At 46.0% G+C, this 16,992-nt stretch overlaps 1 protein-coding gene across 1 annotated transcript in view; it reads left to right on the forward strand.

The window, feature by feature from the left end:
• The first annotated feature begins 485 nt into the window (after positions 1-485).
• The window catches only part of LMTK2 (lemur tyrosine kinase 2), a 63,380-nt gene continuing 46,873 nt past the window's right edge, over positions 486-16,992 (forward strand). The window contains exon 1 of the mRNA XM_075565459.1: positions 486-913. Coding sequence (XP_075421574.1) covers positions 823-913 — 91 coding nt within the window. The 5' untranslated portion in view covers positions 486-822. The remainder of the gene's footprint in view (positions 914-16,992) is intronic.

Below are 16,992 nucleotides of genomic sequence, written 5' to 3' on the forward strand. Positions count from 1 at the left end.
AGGGTTCACTAAATGGCAGCCTTTCAGTTTCAATCAATCCTTCAGTCAGTGAAACTCAGCAGCTACAATCTATCCCGATATTACTAAGGTAACATTATCTATTGTTACAGTTTGCAGCTCAAACTGGCTGGGGATATTGGTAACAAATATCTTGCACTGCTGGGGAAGTATGTTAAAGCCTGCTATAGACATCAAATGATGCTCAGTGTATTAAAACTCATTAAAAATGGTATGAAAAGGTGAATTTAATTTTGTTTTTAGAATTATCTATTTCTACAGAACTTTTTTTTAAATAAAAATAAAAACACACATGTAAGAGGACATTGCATGACCTGCGCCTATTTATCAATACTCCCCACCCTGCTCCCACTGTGACGTCACCGCACGCACCTTTTACACAAGCCCCTCCTCTGCCCTGCTGCTATTGGCCAGCTGACGTTGAACCAGGGCGCGCATTCCTATTGGCTTCGACGTCTGCCAATCTGCTGCGGCACCCCGCGCGCCCGCCTTGTTCGGTGCGTCGTCACAGAACATGGCGCCGGGAGGAAGCGCCGCCGGTGTGTGTGGCGAAGCTGCCTAGGAAACGGCGAGGAGGCGGAGAGGGGGGCTTTCCCGGTGAGGGGCCTTTCCCCCCCATGTGAAGTATGAGCGGGCCGGGCGTGATGTTGATAGGGAGGACCGGGCAGGTGACGGCGGCGGGGAGGTTCGGTGACAGCGGAGGGTGGCAGTGAGGAGCCGCCTCACCGCCTGCACCCCGAGGAGGAGGACACCGAGTCACTGCCGCCTCCCACCGCACGGACCCCCCCTACCGGCGCTGGAGCCATGAGGGAGCGCGGCCTGCGCTGCGGGCTCCTGGTACTGCTCCTGGCGTTGGGTAGCGTCCGAGCGGCACCGCTTCCGGAAACAGGTGCAGGTGAGAAGTCACACAGCGGCGGGGGGAGCAAGGCACTAAGGGGGACAACATCTCGGGGGGGGGGGGGGGGGGGGAATATCAGGGTGTTATTGCACCTGTTTTTCCCTGTAACACCTACACGGGGGCGGGGGGTGCTTATTGTCTGATCCTTTTTTATAAAAAGAAGTGTATATTTCCTGCTGTATATTTGGTTGGTATAATGCGGCTACAATGTTGCTCCAGTACAGGCGGTCCTCGGTTATCCACCGGAACCCGTTCTGGAAGTAGCGTTGGATAGTGAAACCGTTGTAAAGTGAGTCCCATGTTAATCAGTGGCGGTGAACGTTGGATAACGCATTCAGGCATCAAAAAACGGCCCATAGGGTGGCATTGTAAAGCGTTGGATATGTCATTCGTTGTAAAGTGATACGTTGGATAACGAGGACTATCTATCTGTAAATGAGCACTCCTAAACCTGCCTTTGTAGTGAGGGAACAGGTTCAAATGCACTGTGACCTTGGGCCCCCTCAAGCATCAATCATTAGATTGGAAGCTCAATGGGCAAGGGCTTCTTGTCTGCAACACCTGTATGTGCTGCACACACAGTGCGATACAAGAGTATATTCATATATTTCTAACCAAGTCATTTAAGTCTGTATTGTTTATTTTGGCATGGAGTGCTTTAAATGTATCACCCTAATCAGGAAACAGCTTGCAATTCTTCCCTTGCAATGAAGAGCTCAAACCTTATCTCTCACCCACACAGAAAACCCAGATATAAATATTGGTTTGGGGATTTGAAATGGCTACACTGTCTTGATGTTACTGGGTACATTTTTTAGTGTACGTACGTGTGTGTGTATGTATATATGTGTGTGTGTGTGTGTGTGTGTATATATTGATATATCTCTGTGTATTTCTATATATATATATATATATATATATATACAGTATATATACAGTGTATATATATATATATCATACACTCCTCATACACTCCTTGTTACCATCATAATTGTCAAGTGGACCATTCAGTGGCTGGGCAGTAGTTGCATCTTTATACTCCTACTCATGTAGTGGTACAAGCTGTCCAGTCCCTGATGGTGTTATATACTCTGTACACGGTTAAGGTATCTAAGTGGTTTTGAAATATATTCTAAAACGTCCGTTATCATTTTTAGCCAATGTTATGCTTCATGGTAAAGAGTCTTTTCCTGCTCGCTCATTCAGTACTTGCTAGGATTTCTGTAGTAATGTATTTGGGTTATCTTGTACATGGACTTGAAAAATTAACTGGACAATTTATTGTGCTACTATAAGTATTTTAATATTTCATTTGAGTACAGAGTTTATTTTTTGGGGCTCTAGTGATTTCTTACATTTTTTAATATCATTAGAATCTTAGGCTGAGGCCCTGGTAACTCCGCTGCACGCGCGCCCGCGAGGCTGGTGGTGCGTGCAGCCGATTTCCCCGGTCTGCAGGGAGTTGCAGGGGGGGGGGCGTGACGCGGGAGGGGGCACGGCCGTGACGTCACCTGGCAGGTTCACCCTCATTGGCCGAACCGACGGGGTGTTGCTTAGCGCTATGTTGCGAGTCCTGCTCTCAATTCTATTGAGAGCAGGAGCAAATCTCGCCACAGCGCTGCGGCCCCCCCTCGCAGCGGGCCCGGCGCCATTGAGGGGAGGGCTGCAGTTGCCAGCGGGGTCCAGGCCTTATCTTTAAGAGATTTACTCAATAGAAATGTTTTTGCAATGCTACAGTATTAACCGTTTTCAGATGTATCCAATATAAAGTTACGTTGCCAATAAAATGGTACGTTACCTCCATGTGGTAAGCCCCTTTCACCCCTAAAGAGTGAGAAGCGAAATATTTAGTAATTGATTATAAGACAGTTATCCAAAGTTGTCACATTTTGTTTACGTTTGCTATGGTATTTATTCTGCAGATCCTCAAACTCTTTATATAGTTTTTTTAATTTGTTATTATAAAATATCAGTTGTAAACATTATTTGTGTTGAACATTTTCTCCGGGCTTACATAGCATATATTCATGCAGTTAAATTCCTATAACTTTTTTATTTTCTTAATTGCAAGTAGCCCCAGCCTTTCAGATGTAATGCATTGCTGTGGCAGTGAATAGGTTAAGTTCGTCTGCTATTCCTTTACACATGCCCACAAAGTAGACTTTGAACAAATTTCAGAGTGGAATTTTACAGTCCTGTGTTTGCACTTTGTAAAATGTAACCTACAGTGAAAAGGAACATGTTTTATGACCAATAATACAGCAGCAAAAAAGACTTTAAGTGAACTATATAATTTAGATGAAAAGATATTTCTCTATTATAGGGGCAACAAGCCCTGCTTGACATTCTTGTCATTCCTTGTCTTGGCTTAGTGCTTGTATGGAGCTTGTTATCAGTCTGAAGGTACAAGGAAGACCATTTCACTCCCCACCTTTTTGTTTTCATATGGTTATCAATGTTTCGCTAGTGACTTTATTATTTAAAGCAACAGTCCAAGCTGCCTTTCCCCCCCCCCCCCTAATATGTGCATCAATACAATCCACACAAGTAATTAGCTACGTTGCTGATCGATCAGGGAAGATGTGGCTCGGGGGTTCACTATATGGCTGTCAGTGCAGAAGAAGAGGACCAAAGATGCAAAGTTCTGTGGGGAAAGTCACGTGACCTGGCAGTCAATAGATACAATTGGTGCATGGCAAGAGAGAGGGCAGGGCTCAAAAGGGGGTGTGCCAGGGCCTTTTCAGAAGAGGAAGGGGATGTGACTTGGAAATGGTTGTTATAGGAACAAAAAATGCCTGTTACATTATAATACATTAAAAATATAATTTAGAGTTGTTGTTTTTCTTAAATTGTACAAGCATTTTCTCACAATACATAACTGACTTATTAAAAAACCCACGTAGAATATTGCTTGGTCTGCAGCTTTAAAAAAAAAAAAAACAACGAGGTTGATTCTCAGTAGTATCTGTAAAGTGTTTTTTTTTTTAAGTCTTTTTTCCTCAAGCCCCCCCCACCCACTTTATTTATTTATTTTTTCCTTCAAATTTTCAAACGGTAAACAGAACACAATCAATTTGATCTCGTTCAACATTTCGTAGCATGCAGATAAGAACAAAATATACTATACATGGAACTACATGTACGATATATACTGTCGCATTCAAAAGTAACAGTGTATAGATGTGTGAGACCGCATCACCAAATTTTGCGAAAGTGATGTAGAGTGAGAGGTGCTCTGGAGGATATTGTTATGATTTTAACAGTGGTGATCAGAAAGGTGATCAGAAAGATTCCCCCTCTATTGAGCACTCGGTCCTGAGGTGGTCTGAAAATGGACTGAAAATAAGCCCTGTAGATAATACTACAAATTACTGGTAAGTTGCCCAGAATCAGCGCGGAAATCAAAAATAATAAAATTTTATTAATTCTACATAGAACGCTAAAAACACATATACATTATTAAAAATAATGACATCATATGAGTATATAGAGATATACATTTACTATATTTCTCTATTAAGGGATTTTGTACTCATTGGCCACATTTGCATGGGGATTTTTAATAATGTATATGTGTTTTTAGCCTTCTATGTAGAATTAATAAAATTTTATTATTTTTGATTTCCGCGGTGATTCTGAGCAACTTACCAGTAATTTGTAGTATTATCTACAGCAGGGGAGCGCAAACATTTTGTGCTGCGCCCCCCTGTCTCTCTGCCCCCGGCTCTCGCGCCCCCCTGCCTTCCTTCAGCCGCGTCAGATGACGCTGCGTGGGCGTGTGACGTCAGGTCACATGGTGCCGCGGCGTCTATTGACGCCGCGTTGCCATGGCGACGCAACACAGGCGGCTGAATCCCGGTAAGTAAACAGTTGCAGGGGCCTCACGCGATCCCCCGGCATTTAATTTAAATGCCTGGGGGAAGAGCGCGGGGCCTCTGCAACTGCCCGCGCCCCCCCAGCACAATCTCCCGCCCCCCCTGGGGGTCGCGCCCCCCACTTTGCGCACCGCTGATCTACAGGGCTTATTTTCAGTCCATTTTCAGACCACCTCAGGACCGAGTGCTCAATAGAGGGGGAATCTTTCTGATCACCTTTCTGATCAACACTGTTAAAAGTATTCAAAAGTAAACCTATATTAAATTGGAAACGCTGAACCCAAGAGCTTACATACTAAAGTAGAGTTAGATGGTCTACACACACATTATTTACAAGATCTGTGTGCACTAAATCTCTTCCTGGATTAATGTGACTATTAACCAGTACTTTTCAACTGCTGTATATTGCCTTGCGTTCCTGGCCCCTCCTACACCCTATTATTATTATTTTTTTTATCTGAAATGTTGCCAGACAAAGTATGTTGAGATATACATCTAGTTTATTTTTTGTTTTAAATGTGCGTTGGGACGGAAGTGACATGTCGGTTACAGGGTTAAAATGCCTAATCCATAAACGTACTTTGATCCCAGTGTAGCTTCCTTGACATTACCTGATCTTTTATCGTACGGTTTATGAATTGTATTTTGTTTAAATGTCCCCCCTTCTGGCAGTATTACTGATGCACACTTATTAGCATATTTAAAATGTTTCTTAAAAGCAGAGCACTGGTTCTGTGTAACATTTTACTATCACAATAAGGTATGTATACATTTTTGTTTTTATTTCTTTAAGGCCTTTTCTATCCTGAGCAATTTTTAATATAAGTGTGTAAATGTTGCTCGCTTCAATTCTCTGTGTGTCTTTGGATAATATTTGTTCCTGCTTTGTGCAGGTAAATACACACGCCCAAGGAGAAATTCAATCACATTTTTGGCTTCATTGTAGAAGTAGCATGAACTCTAGTAAAGGCTCATTTATATAATTTGGTAGTATGTTTTGGTGTAAAACATATGTTAATTGTTACTTTACAGTCCCACAAAACATGATTTTATTTTATTTGGTCATTTGTTTAATGTCTGTACTGATCATTAAATGTTTGAGATCTTAATTCAAATATCTTATAACCTACACCCAACTTCACGTTTTGTAGCGTCATCAATTGTCTTACTACTGTCACAATATATAATTGCATAACTATTAGGCAGATGTACATTTTCCGGTTCACACTCAAGCCAAGTAAGTATGTTTGAACATTTTATGGCCAGAGGGAGGTGCAAAGAAAGTATTTGTTTTCTGGTTAGTTCCTGTTTTATTTTTGCACATATGACAAATGTAGCTCAGTTTGGGAAGTAGACAATGTTACTGGATAAGGGATAAAGGCTGCTGTTTAATTTTCCAATTAATCATTATTTTACAACACATTGGGGGGCATTGGAAGGAAGTGGGTTAAGTGACTCAAACCTTGTTGCAGTGTTGTAGGTTACACATTACTTCGTAATCACATGGTGGTATCCTTCCTGAATCATTTATTATTTTTGTGATTTCTTTTTATACATATCTGGAGGGGGTAATTGTGTTGTGGTCACTAGTGTCTGAAGTGGGAAACCATTGTCTGAGAACCAGTACCATTTCTATTGCCACTTTATCCCTGTGTTACTCTGAGGGTTTAGTTAACCCTTTGTTTCTTCATTGTCCTTGTATATATGTACTGTGTATATTAATAAATAAATAAAAAGCACCATACATTGATAGTAAAGATTGTGCAGATCTAATTTTACCGTGAATAGGAGATCGTTTGATTCACAAATAACCTACGGCTACCTAAACCTTAAACACACCACTGTAGTGATGAGCAGAGACTTTGCCATTTACCAAAGACATGGTTCCACATTTTGCTATTTTTCTCCTGGCAGGTCGACCCCTAATTTTGGCCGCTTGTTGCTATTTTATTTGTGCTGCCACTTTTCCAAGTCTTACTACCTCACTCCATGGAAGATTTATCCCATGGATCCATCTGGTAATGCCCCATACTTTACAGGACCACACCCTCAAGAGAACAAAGCGTGGCTCCATCCGACTGTTATGCTCATCACTTTTTTGTTTTATTCTACAGCAGTGAGGATGACTGAAATAATTTGTCAATCTGCTTCTCGGCCTCTCTGGGTTCCCACTTTCTCTCTGAGTTAGAACAGATCTTCAATATTACGATCTGTTTCTAAACATCTTGGACTTTTCTGCAATATTTGACATAGGATACTTTCCTCTTCTCTTGTCCGCAACACTTAGGGGCTTATTCTATATCCGCCAAAGTGGCCGCTTCGACTGTTTTTCGGACTCGATTCGTATTGAGTTTGGAAACAACCCGATTTGGTTGCTTTGGCAGATACAGATAATGCCATTTGCCTCTGTAACCAATTGGTACCTTTCCTGAAAAACTGCAAGTATTGCTTAGGCCAGCGATGCGCAAAGTTTTGGAGCTACGCCCTTCCTTTGCAACTGGCCCAGCGTTCAGGCCCCCCTACTGTGACCTGGCGTCATATGATGCCGCTGGTCATGTGACGTCACGTGACCCCGCAGCGTCATTTGACGTGCGTTTCCATGGCGATGCGTGCGTCATTTGACGCTGCGTTGCCATGGCCATGCTTCCAGAAGACTACAGAACCCAAATAAGTTGAGGTTGCGGAGGCCTTGCGTGGATCCCAGGCATTTAACTTGAATGCCTCGGAAGAGCGCGGGGTCGCTGCAACCGCCGCACCCCTGGCTTGGGCAACGGTCCCAGTGTTCACTGCTGCACGTGCGCCTGGCGGCTCGTGCACGGGTAAAAGCAGCGGTCTGTGGCTGAGCTGCAGGAAAAGAGCATGAGATCGCGGTGGCACGGCCATGACTTCACGCGGCTGGTTTACCCTCATTGGCTGAGCCGCCGTCGTGATGTGGCCAATGCTCGGCCGCTGCGCCAAAAGACAATCTTGTCTTTTGGCAAAGGCGGTTGCGCATCGCGGCTTGTGCGCGCATACGCCGACTGGGGCCTGCCTCATAGAGGGCTGTACCTTGTGTGTAGCGCACACGCAGCCGTGGAAACTGGGGACCTAGCCTAAGGCTACACTTATACTAAGGGCTATGGCAATGCGACCGCGTGACGTTGCAATAGTGATTCGTGCACTCTGGTGCTGGAGACCGGCAGGCGCGGCGATGAGCGGTTCGGCCTTAATGGCTGAACCGCTCACGTGCCGCTGACGTGTGGTGATCGCTGAAAAAGTCAAAATCCTTTGACTTCCGCTGATCGCGACCGCTCCGTTGCTCTGCAGCGCCGTCGCACCCACTATGGGCACCCGCGACAGACTGCATGTACTTGCTACGGACCTGCGTGCAGTTGCCGCAGAAAGTAGTATAAGTGTAGCTTTAGTTAGGCTCCGCTTATACAGCCGGCGACGTGACCGATGCCGTCGCCATTGCGATGAGTTGTATTTGAAGTTTAGGCGATGTCTCTGGCTGACGTCATAAAAGGGGAGGGCAGAGGCACGGAGAAGCTCCTAATTGGCCGCAAGGGGAGACCGAAAAAAATTCAATATCCGTGACTACCAGATTTCTGGTAGGACTGTCGCTCCGGCGCTTTGTCGCCGTCGTGTGCACTATAAGCGACTGCGACAATGCATTTGATTTGCCGCGACGCGATGTCCCGTCGCTGGCTCTATAAGCGCATTCTTAGACACGATTGAGATTGGATTCTACCCTGAGCATATTTATATATATATTTATTTTTTAATTGGAGGATGTCGCATGCTGTCAAAATGATGATTTTGGTTTTGTTGACATTTGCTTTTATGAAAATCACTTGGCTTTGTTTTACATTCTTTTTACTCTCTTACTTTCACTGTACGTGTGGGCAGCAAAATGTGTTGCGTGAAATGTGGACTTTGGGTTCAGCTTAGTGAATTGTAGAAACCCACACTTTTCTCCACCTTTACTCCGTATGTATATTTTAAGTATATGTAAACACAATAAACTGTTGTCATTCCACTCTCTCCTCTCTTATGCCAGCATAACATCCACTAAAGAAAAAAATTCTGGTGTCACCCCAAAAATTCGGCACTTTACCTGCCAGTGATACTAAGTAAACACTGTTCCACATAACCCATAACAAGGAATGAGATAAAATACAGGTCTTAGAAGGGCAGAGTCCAGGGAGGGCGGCTGGGACTGGTAGTGTGCAGATTTGAGATCAATATCGGCATTGCAGCTGGGTATGTACTGCTATTTTCTTATAACCTAATCTTTGCATATAAAAAGGAATTGCATGTTTCATACATTCCATTTTGCCCTATTAATTTGCCGTTGCATAGACTATGAGGTTAAAAAAAGACATAATTCCATAAAGTTAAACCTATGCTAAAATGTTATATATAATATATACTATCTATATCTCCTATATTTTGTACTTGCAGTATATTGATTCAAAGAAAGCAAAAACCCCAGTGAAATATCTTCTAATGATATCTCATGGAGGGGAGGGGGGAGAGGGGGAGGGGAGGAATCACCAAATATTGGCAATCAGATTACTCTCTGGCTGATCATATTTTCCATGTTTACTTATTTGGTTTATCTATCTATAGCTTTCCTTTTTAAAAAGATGTTCAGCCTTTTTTTAAAGATATCTATTGTATCTGCCATCACAGTCTCCATGGGTAATGAATTCCACATTTTAACTGCCCTTACTGTAAAGAACCCTTTCCTTTTGTTGCTGGTGAAATCTCTTTACCTCCAACCTTAAGGGATGCCCCCGAGTCCTTAGTACTGCCCGTGGGATGAATAGTTCTTTTGAAGCTCCTTGTATTGTCCCTGAATATATTTGTGTATAGTTATCATATCCCCTCTTGGGCTGAGTCCCCGCTGGCGCTGAGTGCGTTCTTGCTTGGAGAGCGCTCGAAGCATGAGCGCCGGGTACCCTGCATGTGTGCATGGGGGGAGGGGAGGGTTGGGGCATTGCGGGTAGTTGAGCGCGCGGGAAAGTATAGGGTTTTTTGTTTACTTAAGCGCCAAGTGCAGATGAGCGTGTGGCTGCACACGAGCGCGCGCACAGCGTGAGCGGGGACTTACATATAGCTATATATGTAAGCAACCGCAGCAAGTACCGCCCGCTCGGCTCTAGCTGGGACGCAGCCTTACACGCCTCCTTTTTCCAAATAATTTTTTTATTGGGTTTTCAACATTGTACTGTATAGGAACAAGAAATAAAAGTCCAGAGCAACATCCAATGTGACAAAAATACACAGTGAAATACCTAATATATCACTTGAAAAAATGGTCATTTAGTTAACCCTTTGGCCAAAGCGTATAAGCCTGTGGGCCCCTTTCAAGGCATGACCATAATATCGCAGGTGCCAACACATTGTATAGGAACAACATAAAATAAATAAAAGCGCAAAATCAACATCAATTTCACATAAGACTTTTTTTTCTCTCTCACATATTATATAATAAAATTGCAGCAATTTATACATGGAAATCAAGTTTTAGACTGATATGGGATAGGATAAATGAAATGAAGGGGGGGAGCACTGGCACCGTCCTAATTCACTCAGTCTCCCCTCGTCTTCTAGACCGTTGAGAGGAGATTAAGGAATTGTTATTGCAAAACCCCTTTTTGAACTAGTTGAGTATATTCTTTTTATCGAAACGAATTCTGGATTTATTACTTGATTATTGGTCCTAATTTTGTTTTATTTTATTTGGATTGAGATTACCAAATGTTGGTTCTTGTTCGCCTACTTGCCCACAACCTCCAACATTGGTCGGAGGTCTCGGGTAGATTTTCTTGAGCCTCTTTGGGGTGAGGTACCACTGATTATTTTGAAAATATTCTCCTTTGTTACTATGCAGATGGAGGTTTTAGCTGCATTTTCCCGAAATATCTTTCCAGTCCTCCCTATGTCTAAACCTAGTTCATTGGCACATTTGGTCATTTAGCTATGGTCTGGAGTGTTTCCAGCTGCTTACATACTGGCATAGATCATTATCAAGCCTTCCTGATGGGACCCTTTTTTACATAGTGATTCAAAATTAGAAAGTTCTGGGAACTCCAATTTCCTTGAATCTTTGTGTAGATAATGTCTTCGATGCCTCTTTTAATGTAAACAAATCTTATTTAGCTAGCCTCTCCTCATAAATCAGATTATCCATCCCCTTTATTAATTTGGTGGCCCTTCTCTGCACTTTCTCAAGTTCCGTAATGTCTTTTCTAAGGAGTGGTGCCCAAAATTGTACTCCATATTCAAGGTGTGGTCTTACTAATGCTTTGTAAAGGGACATAATTATGTTTACATCTATTGCCCGTTTAATGCAAGATAAGATCTTGTTTGCCTTTGCAACTACTGCATGACTTTGGGCACTATTGCTAAGCCTGCTGTCTACAAGCACTCCTAAATCCTTCTCCATCAAGGATTCCCCTAATTTATCCCCATTTAATTTGTAAATTACAGTTTATTCTTGTTACAATAAATGCATAACCTTACATTTATCTGTATTAAACCTCATCTGCCATTTACCTGCCCAATTTTCCAGTCTATCCAAGTCCTTCTGTAATGAAATTACATCCTGCTCTGATTCTACTACCTTACACAATTTAGTGTCATCAGCAAAGATGGAGACTTTGCTCTCTATGCCAACCTCGAGGTCATTAATAAACAAGTTAAAAAGCAGGGGTCCCAGTACACGGTCCCTGATGTACCCCACTAACAACTTTAGCCCAACCTGAAATGTTATATTTATTACAACTCTGTCTGTCTTTCAACCAGTTTTCCATCCAGGTGCAAATATTTTAAGTCAAATACCATGTCCAATTTGCTTTATTTTGTACATTAACCTCTTGTGTGGAACCATATCAAAAGCCTTTGCAAAATCTAAGTAGATTACACCAACTGCATTACCCTGGTCTAAATTCCTACTTGCCTCCTTAAAGAAACTAATGAGGTTAGTTTGGCATGATCTATCCTTCATAAATCCATGCTGACTATTACTAATTTTGTTTTACATTAGGTATTCCTGAACATTATCCCATATTAAACCTTCAAGTACTTTCCCCACTCTTGATGTCAGACTTACAGGTCTGTAATTACCCGGTTGTGATCTGTGCCTTAAATATAGGCACCACATCTGCTTTACGTCAATCTTGTGGTACTGAGCCTGTGGAAACTGAGTCTTGAATATTAAATATAATGGTTGGGCTATTACTGAACTTGGCTCCTTAAGAACTCTTGGATGTATGCCACCGGGGCCAGGTGCCTTATTTACTTTCATTTTATCAAGTCACCTATGAGCTTCTTCAATTAACCAATTGCTCGTTAATATAGTTTTTGCGGCTTCCTCCAGCAGCACTACTATTGCGATTGATTATTCCCTGGTAAATGTCACATACTGTTGGCATTCTTCAAATCTATGCATGATTTTGCATCAATAGCTGAAAAAGGCTTTTTTACTGCATGTTAATAATGACATGATATTCAGGGAACACTTTATCTTCCACTATAGCTTCTGAATAAAGGCAAACTAAGATTTTTAAACCTATTTAGTAACCTTATTTGTATTACTTTAAATGTTCATTTGTTTTTAACACACACATTTTAAAGCAGAAATGTTGCTTATTTGACTGCTGCAAAAAAATAAGCAATATTTTTTTTTTTACTTTATGTACAATTGTTAGGGTTACAGGTTTACATCAACATTATTGGACATCTGTATGAGAAGTATATTGCAAAATAGAAACATGCAACAATATAAGTGTTTCTGTAAAATGTACATCAGCATAGAAGAAGAATATTCACCCGTATTTTGCAATGGTCACCTTAAGTATCTGCGCGCAGTTGTGGTGTGGAGCCAACTTGTATTTATTTATTTTATTTTTTTACGTTAAACCCTTTCTTACCCCTGTGTTTCCTTTCGCTTTAAATTGTTTAATTGAACGGCTTCCATAAAGAAGAAAAAAATCTGCTTCAAAAACGTATCTTATACTATATTAGTGAAAGCACTGTATGCCTGCATGCATGCATGCATGCATGCCTGCCTGCCTGGATGTCCGGTGTCCCTAGGGGCAATCTCATTGGTCCCTTGGCCCGCCCGCCCCCGCACACCTCTCATTGGCCTCACACACACACACCACCCCCTTGGCCCGCCCCCCACACCTCTCATTGGCCTGAGGCGGAGTGACGGGCCAAAGGTGTGTATATACACACACACACACACACACACACACACACACACACACACACACACACACACACCGCTCCCCGCTCCAAATCACCTCTCCCCCCTCCAAATCACCTCCCCCGCTCCAAATCACCTCTCCCCCCTCCAAATCACCTCCCCCGCTCCAAATCACCTCTCCCCCCTCCCCGCTCCAAATCACCTCTCCCCCCTCCCCGCTCCAAATCACCTCTCCCCCTCCCCGGCGGCATCACCTCTCCCCCTCCCCAGCGGCATCACCTCTGCCCCCTCCCCGCTCCAAATCACCTCTCCCCCTCCCCAGCGGCATCATCTCTCCCCCTCCCCAGCGGCGCTCAAACTGAACTCTCCCCCTCCCCAGCGGCATCACCTCTCCCCCTCCCCAGCGGCGCTCAAACTGAACTCTCCCCCTCCCCAGCGGCATCACCTCTCCCCGCTCCAAATCACCTCTCCCCGCTCCAAATCACCTCTCCCGTACCCCCGGCGGGGGAACAGGCAGCTGCCACGCGGCGCGTAAGATGGCGGACCCCCTTCGTCCCTCGCGGCGCCGAGTCAGACGGTGGCGGCGCCCGGAAGTACAGGTAGGTGTCGCTCCCTCACCTCCGGCGCCAAACGGAACTGAGAAAGGGCGCATCAACAGAGACGTGTGTGTGTGTGTGTGTGTGTGTGTGTGTGTGTGTCACTGTCCACTGCCCCCCCTCCTGTCCACTGCCCCCCCCCTCCTGTCCACTGCCCCCCCCCTCCTGTCCACTGCCCCCCCCCTCCTGTCCACTGCCCCCCCTCCTGTCCACTGCCCCCCCCTCCTGTCCACTGCCCCCCCTCCTGTCCACTGCCCCCCCCCTCCTGTCCACCCCCCCTCCCCCTCTCCTGTCTACTGCCCCCCCTCCTGTCCACTGTCCGTCCCTCCTGTCCACTGTCCCCCCCTCCTGTCTACTGTCCGTCCCCCCCTCCTGCCCCCCCTCCTGTCCCCCCCCTCCTGTCCACTGTCCGTCCCTCCTGTCCACTGTCCCCCCATCCTGTCCACTGTCCGTCCCCCACCTCCTGTCCACTGTCCGTCCCCACACCCTCCTGTCCACTGTCCGTCCCCACACCCTCCTGTCCACTGTTCGTCCCTCCCCTCTGGGGAACACGGAGAAAGAGGGAGAGAGAAGGGAGCGGGAAATTTTACTCACGGGCAACGCCAGGTCTCTCTCCCCCTCGCCGCTACAACTCACCTCTCTCCCTCTCCGCCGCCGCTCCAACTGGAACAGATGGCGGCGCCCGGAAGGACCCCCTTCCTCCCTCGCGGCGCACAGTGAGAAGATGGCGGCGCCCGGAACTACAGGTAGGTGTCGCGTGTGTCGCCCCCCCTACTTCTCCCCCCCCCCACTTCTCCCCCCCCCACTTCTCCCCACCTCTCCCCCCCCCTCACCTCCCCTCCTCCCCACCACCCCCCCTCCTCCCCACCACCCCCCCTCCTCCCCACCACCCCCCCTCCTCCCCACCTACCTCCCAGAGCACGCTCTCTACGGCTCAACATCCCCGAGGAGCAGGAGGAGGGCGGCAGGGACTTAATGCTGCTAGGTGAGGAAATGCAAGGGGAGGAATCCATGCCTTTGACGCCCCCCCCCTGCCTTTGACGCCCCCCCCCCCTGCCTTTGACGCCCCCCCCCCTGCCTTTGACGCCCCCCCCCTGCCTTTGACGCCCCCCCCCTGCCTTTGACGCCCCCCCCCCTGCCTTTGACGCCCCCCCCCCTGCCTTTGACGCCCCCCCCCCTGCCTTTGACGCCCCCCCCCTGCCTTTGACGCCCCCCCCCTGCCTTTGACGCCCCCCCCCTGCCTTTGACGCCCCCCCGCCTTTGACGCCCCCCCCTGCCTTTGACGCCCCCCCCCCTGCCTTTGACGCCCCCCCCCCCTGCCTTTGACGCCCCCCCCCTGCCTTTGACGCCCCCCCCCTGCCTTTGACGCCCCCCCCCTGCCTTTGACGCCCCCCCCCCCTGCCTTTGACGCCCCCCCCCCCTGCCTTTGACGCCCCCCCCCCTGCCTTTGACGCCCCCTGCCTTTGACGCCCCCCCCTGCCTTTGACGCCTCCCCGCCTTTGACGCCTCCCCTCCCCTGACTCCCCTCCCTGGTGCTCCCCTCCCCGGCGCTCCCCTCCCCGGCGCTCCACTCACATCACCTCCCACACACTGACTGACACACACAACTTACTGACACACTGACGCGCGCACACACACTGATGACACACACACACACTGACTGACACACACACACTGACTGACACACACACACACTGACTGACACACACACACTGACTGACACACACACACTGACTGACACACACACACTGACTGACACACACACTGACTGACACACACACACTGACTGACACACACACACCGACTGACACACACACCGACTGACACACACACCGACTGACGCGCGCACACTGACTGCCGCACGCGCACACACACCCCCACACACACACACTGACTGCCGCACGCGCACACACACTGACTGACTGCCGCACGCACACACTGACTGACGCGCACACAAACCCTGACTGACGCACACACGCACGCACACACTGACTGAGGCACACACTGACTGTGTGTGCGTCAGTCAGTCTGTGTGTGTTTGTGTTTCTGCCTCAGACTCACTGACGCGCGCGCAAACACACAGTGACTGACGCACACACGCTACATGAAGCTGTAAAGGAGGGAGGGAGGGGGGGGACTGGATTGATGTGAATGGGGGACAAACAGAGAGAGGGGGGAGGAGAGAGAGAGGAACGGGAACATTACATCCCGGGCAACGCCGGGTCTCTCAGCTAGTATTTTCTAAAAGGGAGTCATAGAAACTTTAGCTCTGAGTCCTAGATACTTGAATTAGAACACCGTTTCAAAGTGAAGATTGAATATATACATAAAACTAGAAAAGCTTTGTTGGGCAATTCCAATTTTACCAGTTATTCCTGAAAAAAAGAATGGCATAAAGAGCCAATTTTTGTGGTTCTTGAATCGTTTATATCCTAAAGTCATATTCTTTTGTCTTAGGTTCTCATTTAGTTGAGAAGTGGATACCCGTGAAGTAAATGTTAATAGTTTGGCCATTACTGAGAAACTAGGGACAATATTCATTGTATGAATGACCATTCCTAGAAATTAACTGACCTCTCGTTTAAAAAGATTTAAATCGATTTTTCAATAATAAAGGCTAACAATAACTTCAGAGAAAAGGGGTGGGAATGCACTACAACCCACAAGTAATCATTCTAACTAATAAGTGGCACATCATTCAATATCTTAATCATGGACGGTGCTCCCCTGGAGTACACTGAGGAAAAGAAGGGATCCAGCGCTCCACAGATTTCTGAATAAGAAAATTTATTGTGCCACACAACGTTTCGACCTTATGGTCTTTATCAAGTGACTAGGCATACATAAGTCAGGATCTACCCAGTATATATATATATATCCTTTACCATTACCCATAAACAGGTGAATAACAAGTGAACATTACCCCCAGCTGACCCCAATGTTCACTTGTTATTCACCTGTTATTCACCTGTTTATGGGTAATGATAAAGGATATATATACTGGGTAGATCCTGACTTATATATGCCTAGTCACTTGATAAAGACCATAAGGTCGAAACGTGTGGCACAATAAATTTTCTTATTCAGAAATCCGTGGAGCGCTGGATCCCTTCTTTTCCTCAGTGTACTTTGGATTTTATGGCAGGTACTTCCTTGAACCAGCAGCACCGGTAAATTGTAAGCATTTTTTTCTATTTGTGGAGTGCAGCCTTAACCCCTCTTACAGTGTAATTGTCCCCTGGAGTATAGAACATGACTAATGAACACTCAAGGGTGGGATCCCCAAAAGATCAGTGGGTCCCAGAAGCTCCAAAAAATGAGGCACTCACGGAAGTGTGCAAAAATATTAGGGCAATTTATTGTATAAAACAATGGACAGGACATGCACAGCTAAACTCTAAATACAAA

The sequence above is a fragment of the Ascaphus truei genome, chromosome 11 (assembly GCF_040206685.1).
Source record: "Ascaphus truei isolate aAscTru1 chromosome 11, aAscTru1.hap1, whole genome shotgun sequence".
NCBI classification, from domain to species: domain Eukaryota; kingdom Metazoa; phylum Chordata; class Amphibia; order Anura; family Ascaphidae; genus Ascaphus; species Ascaphus truei.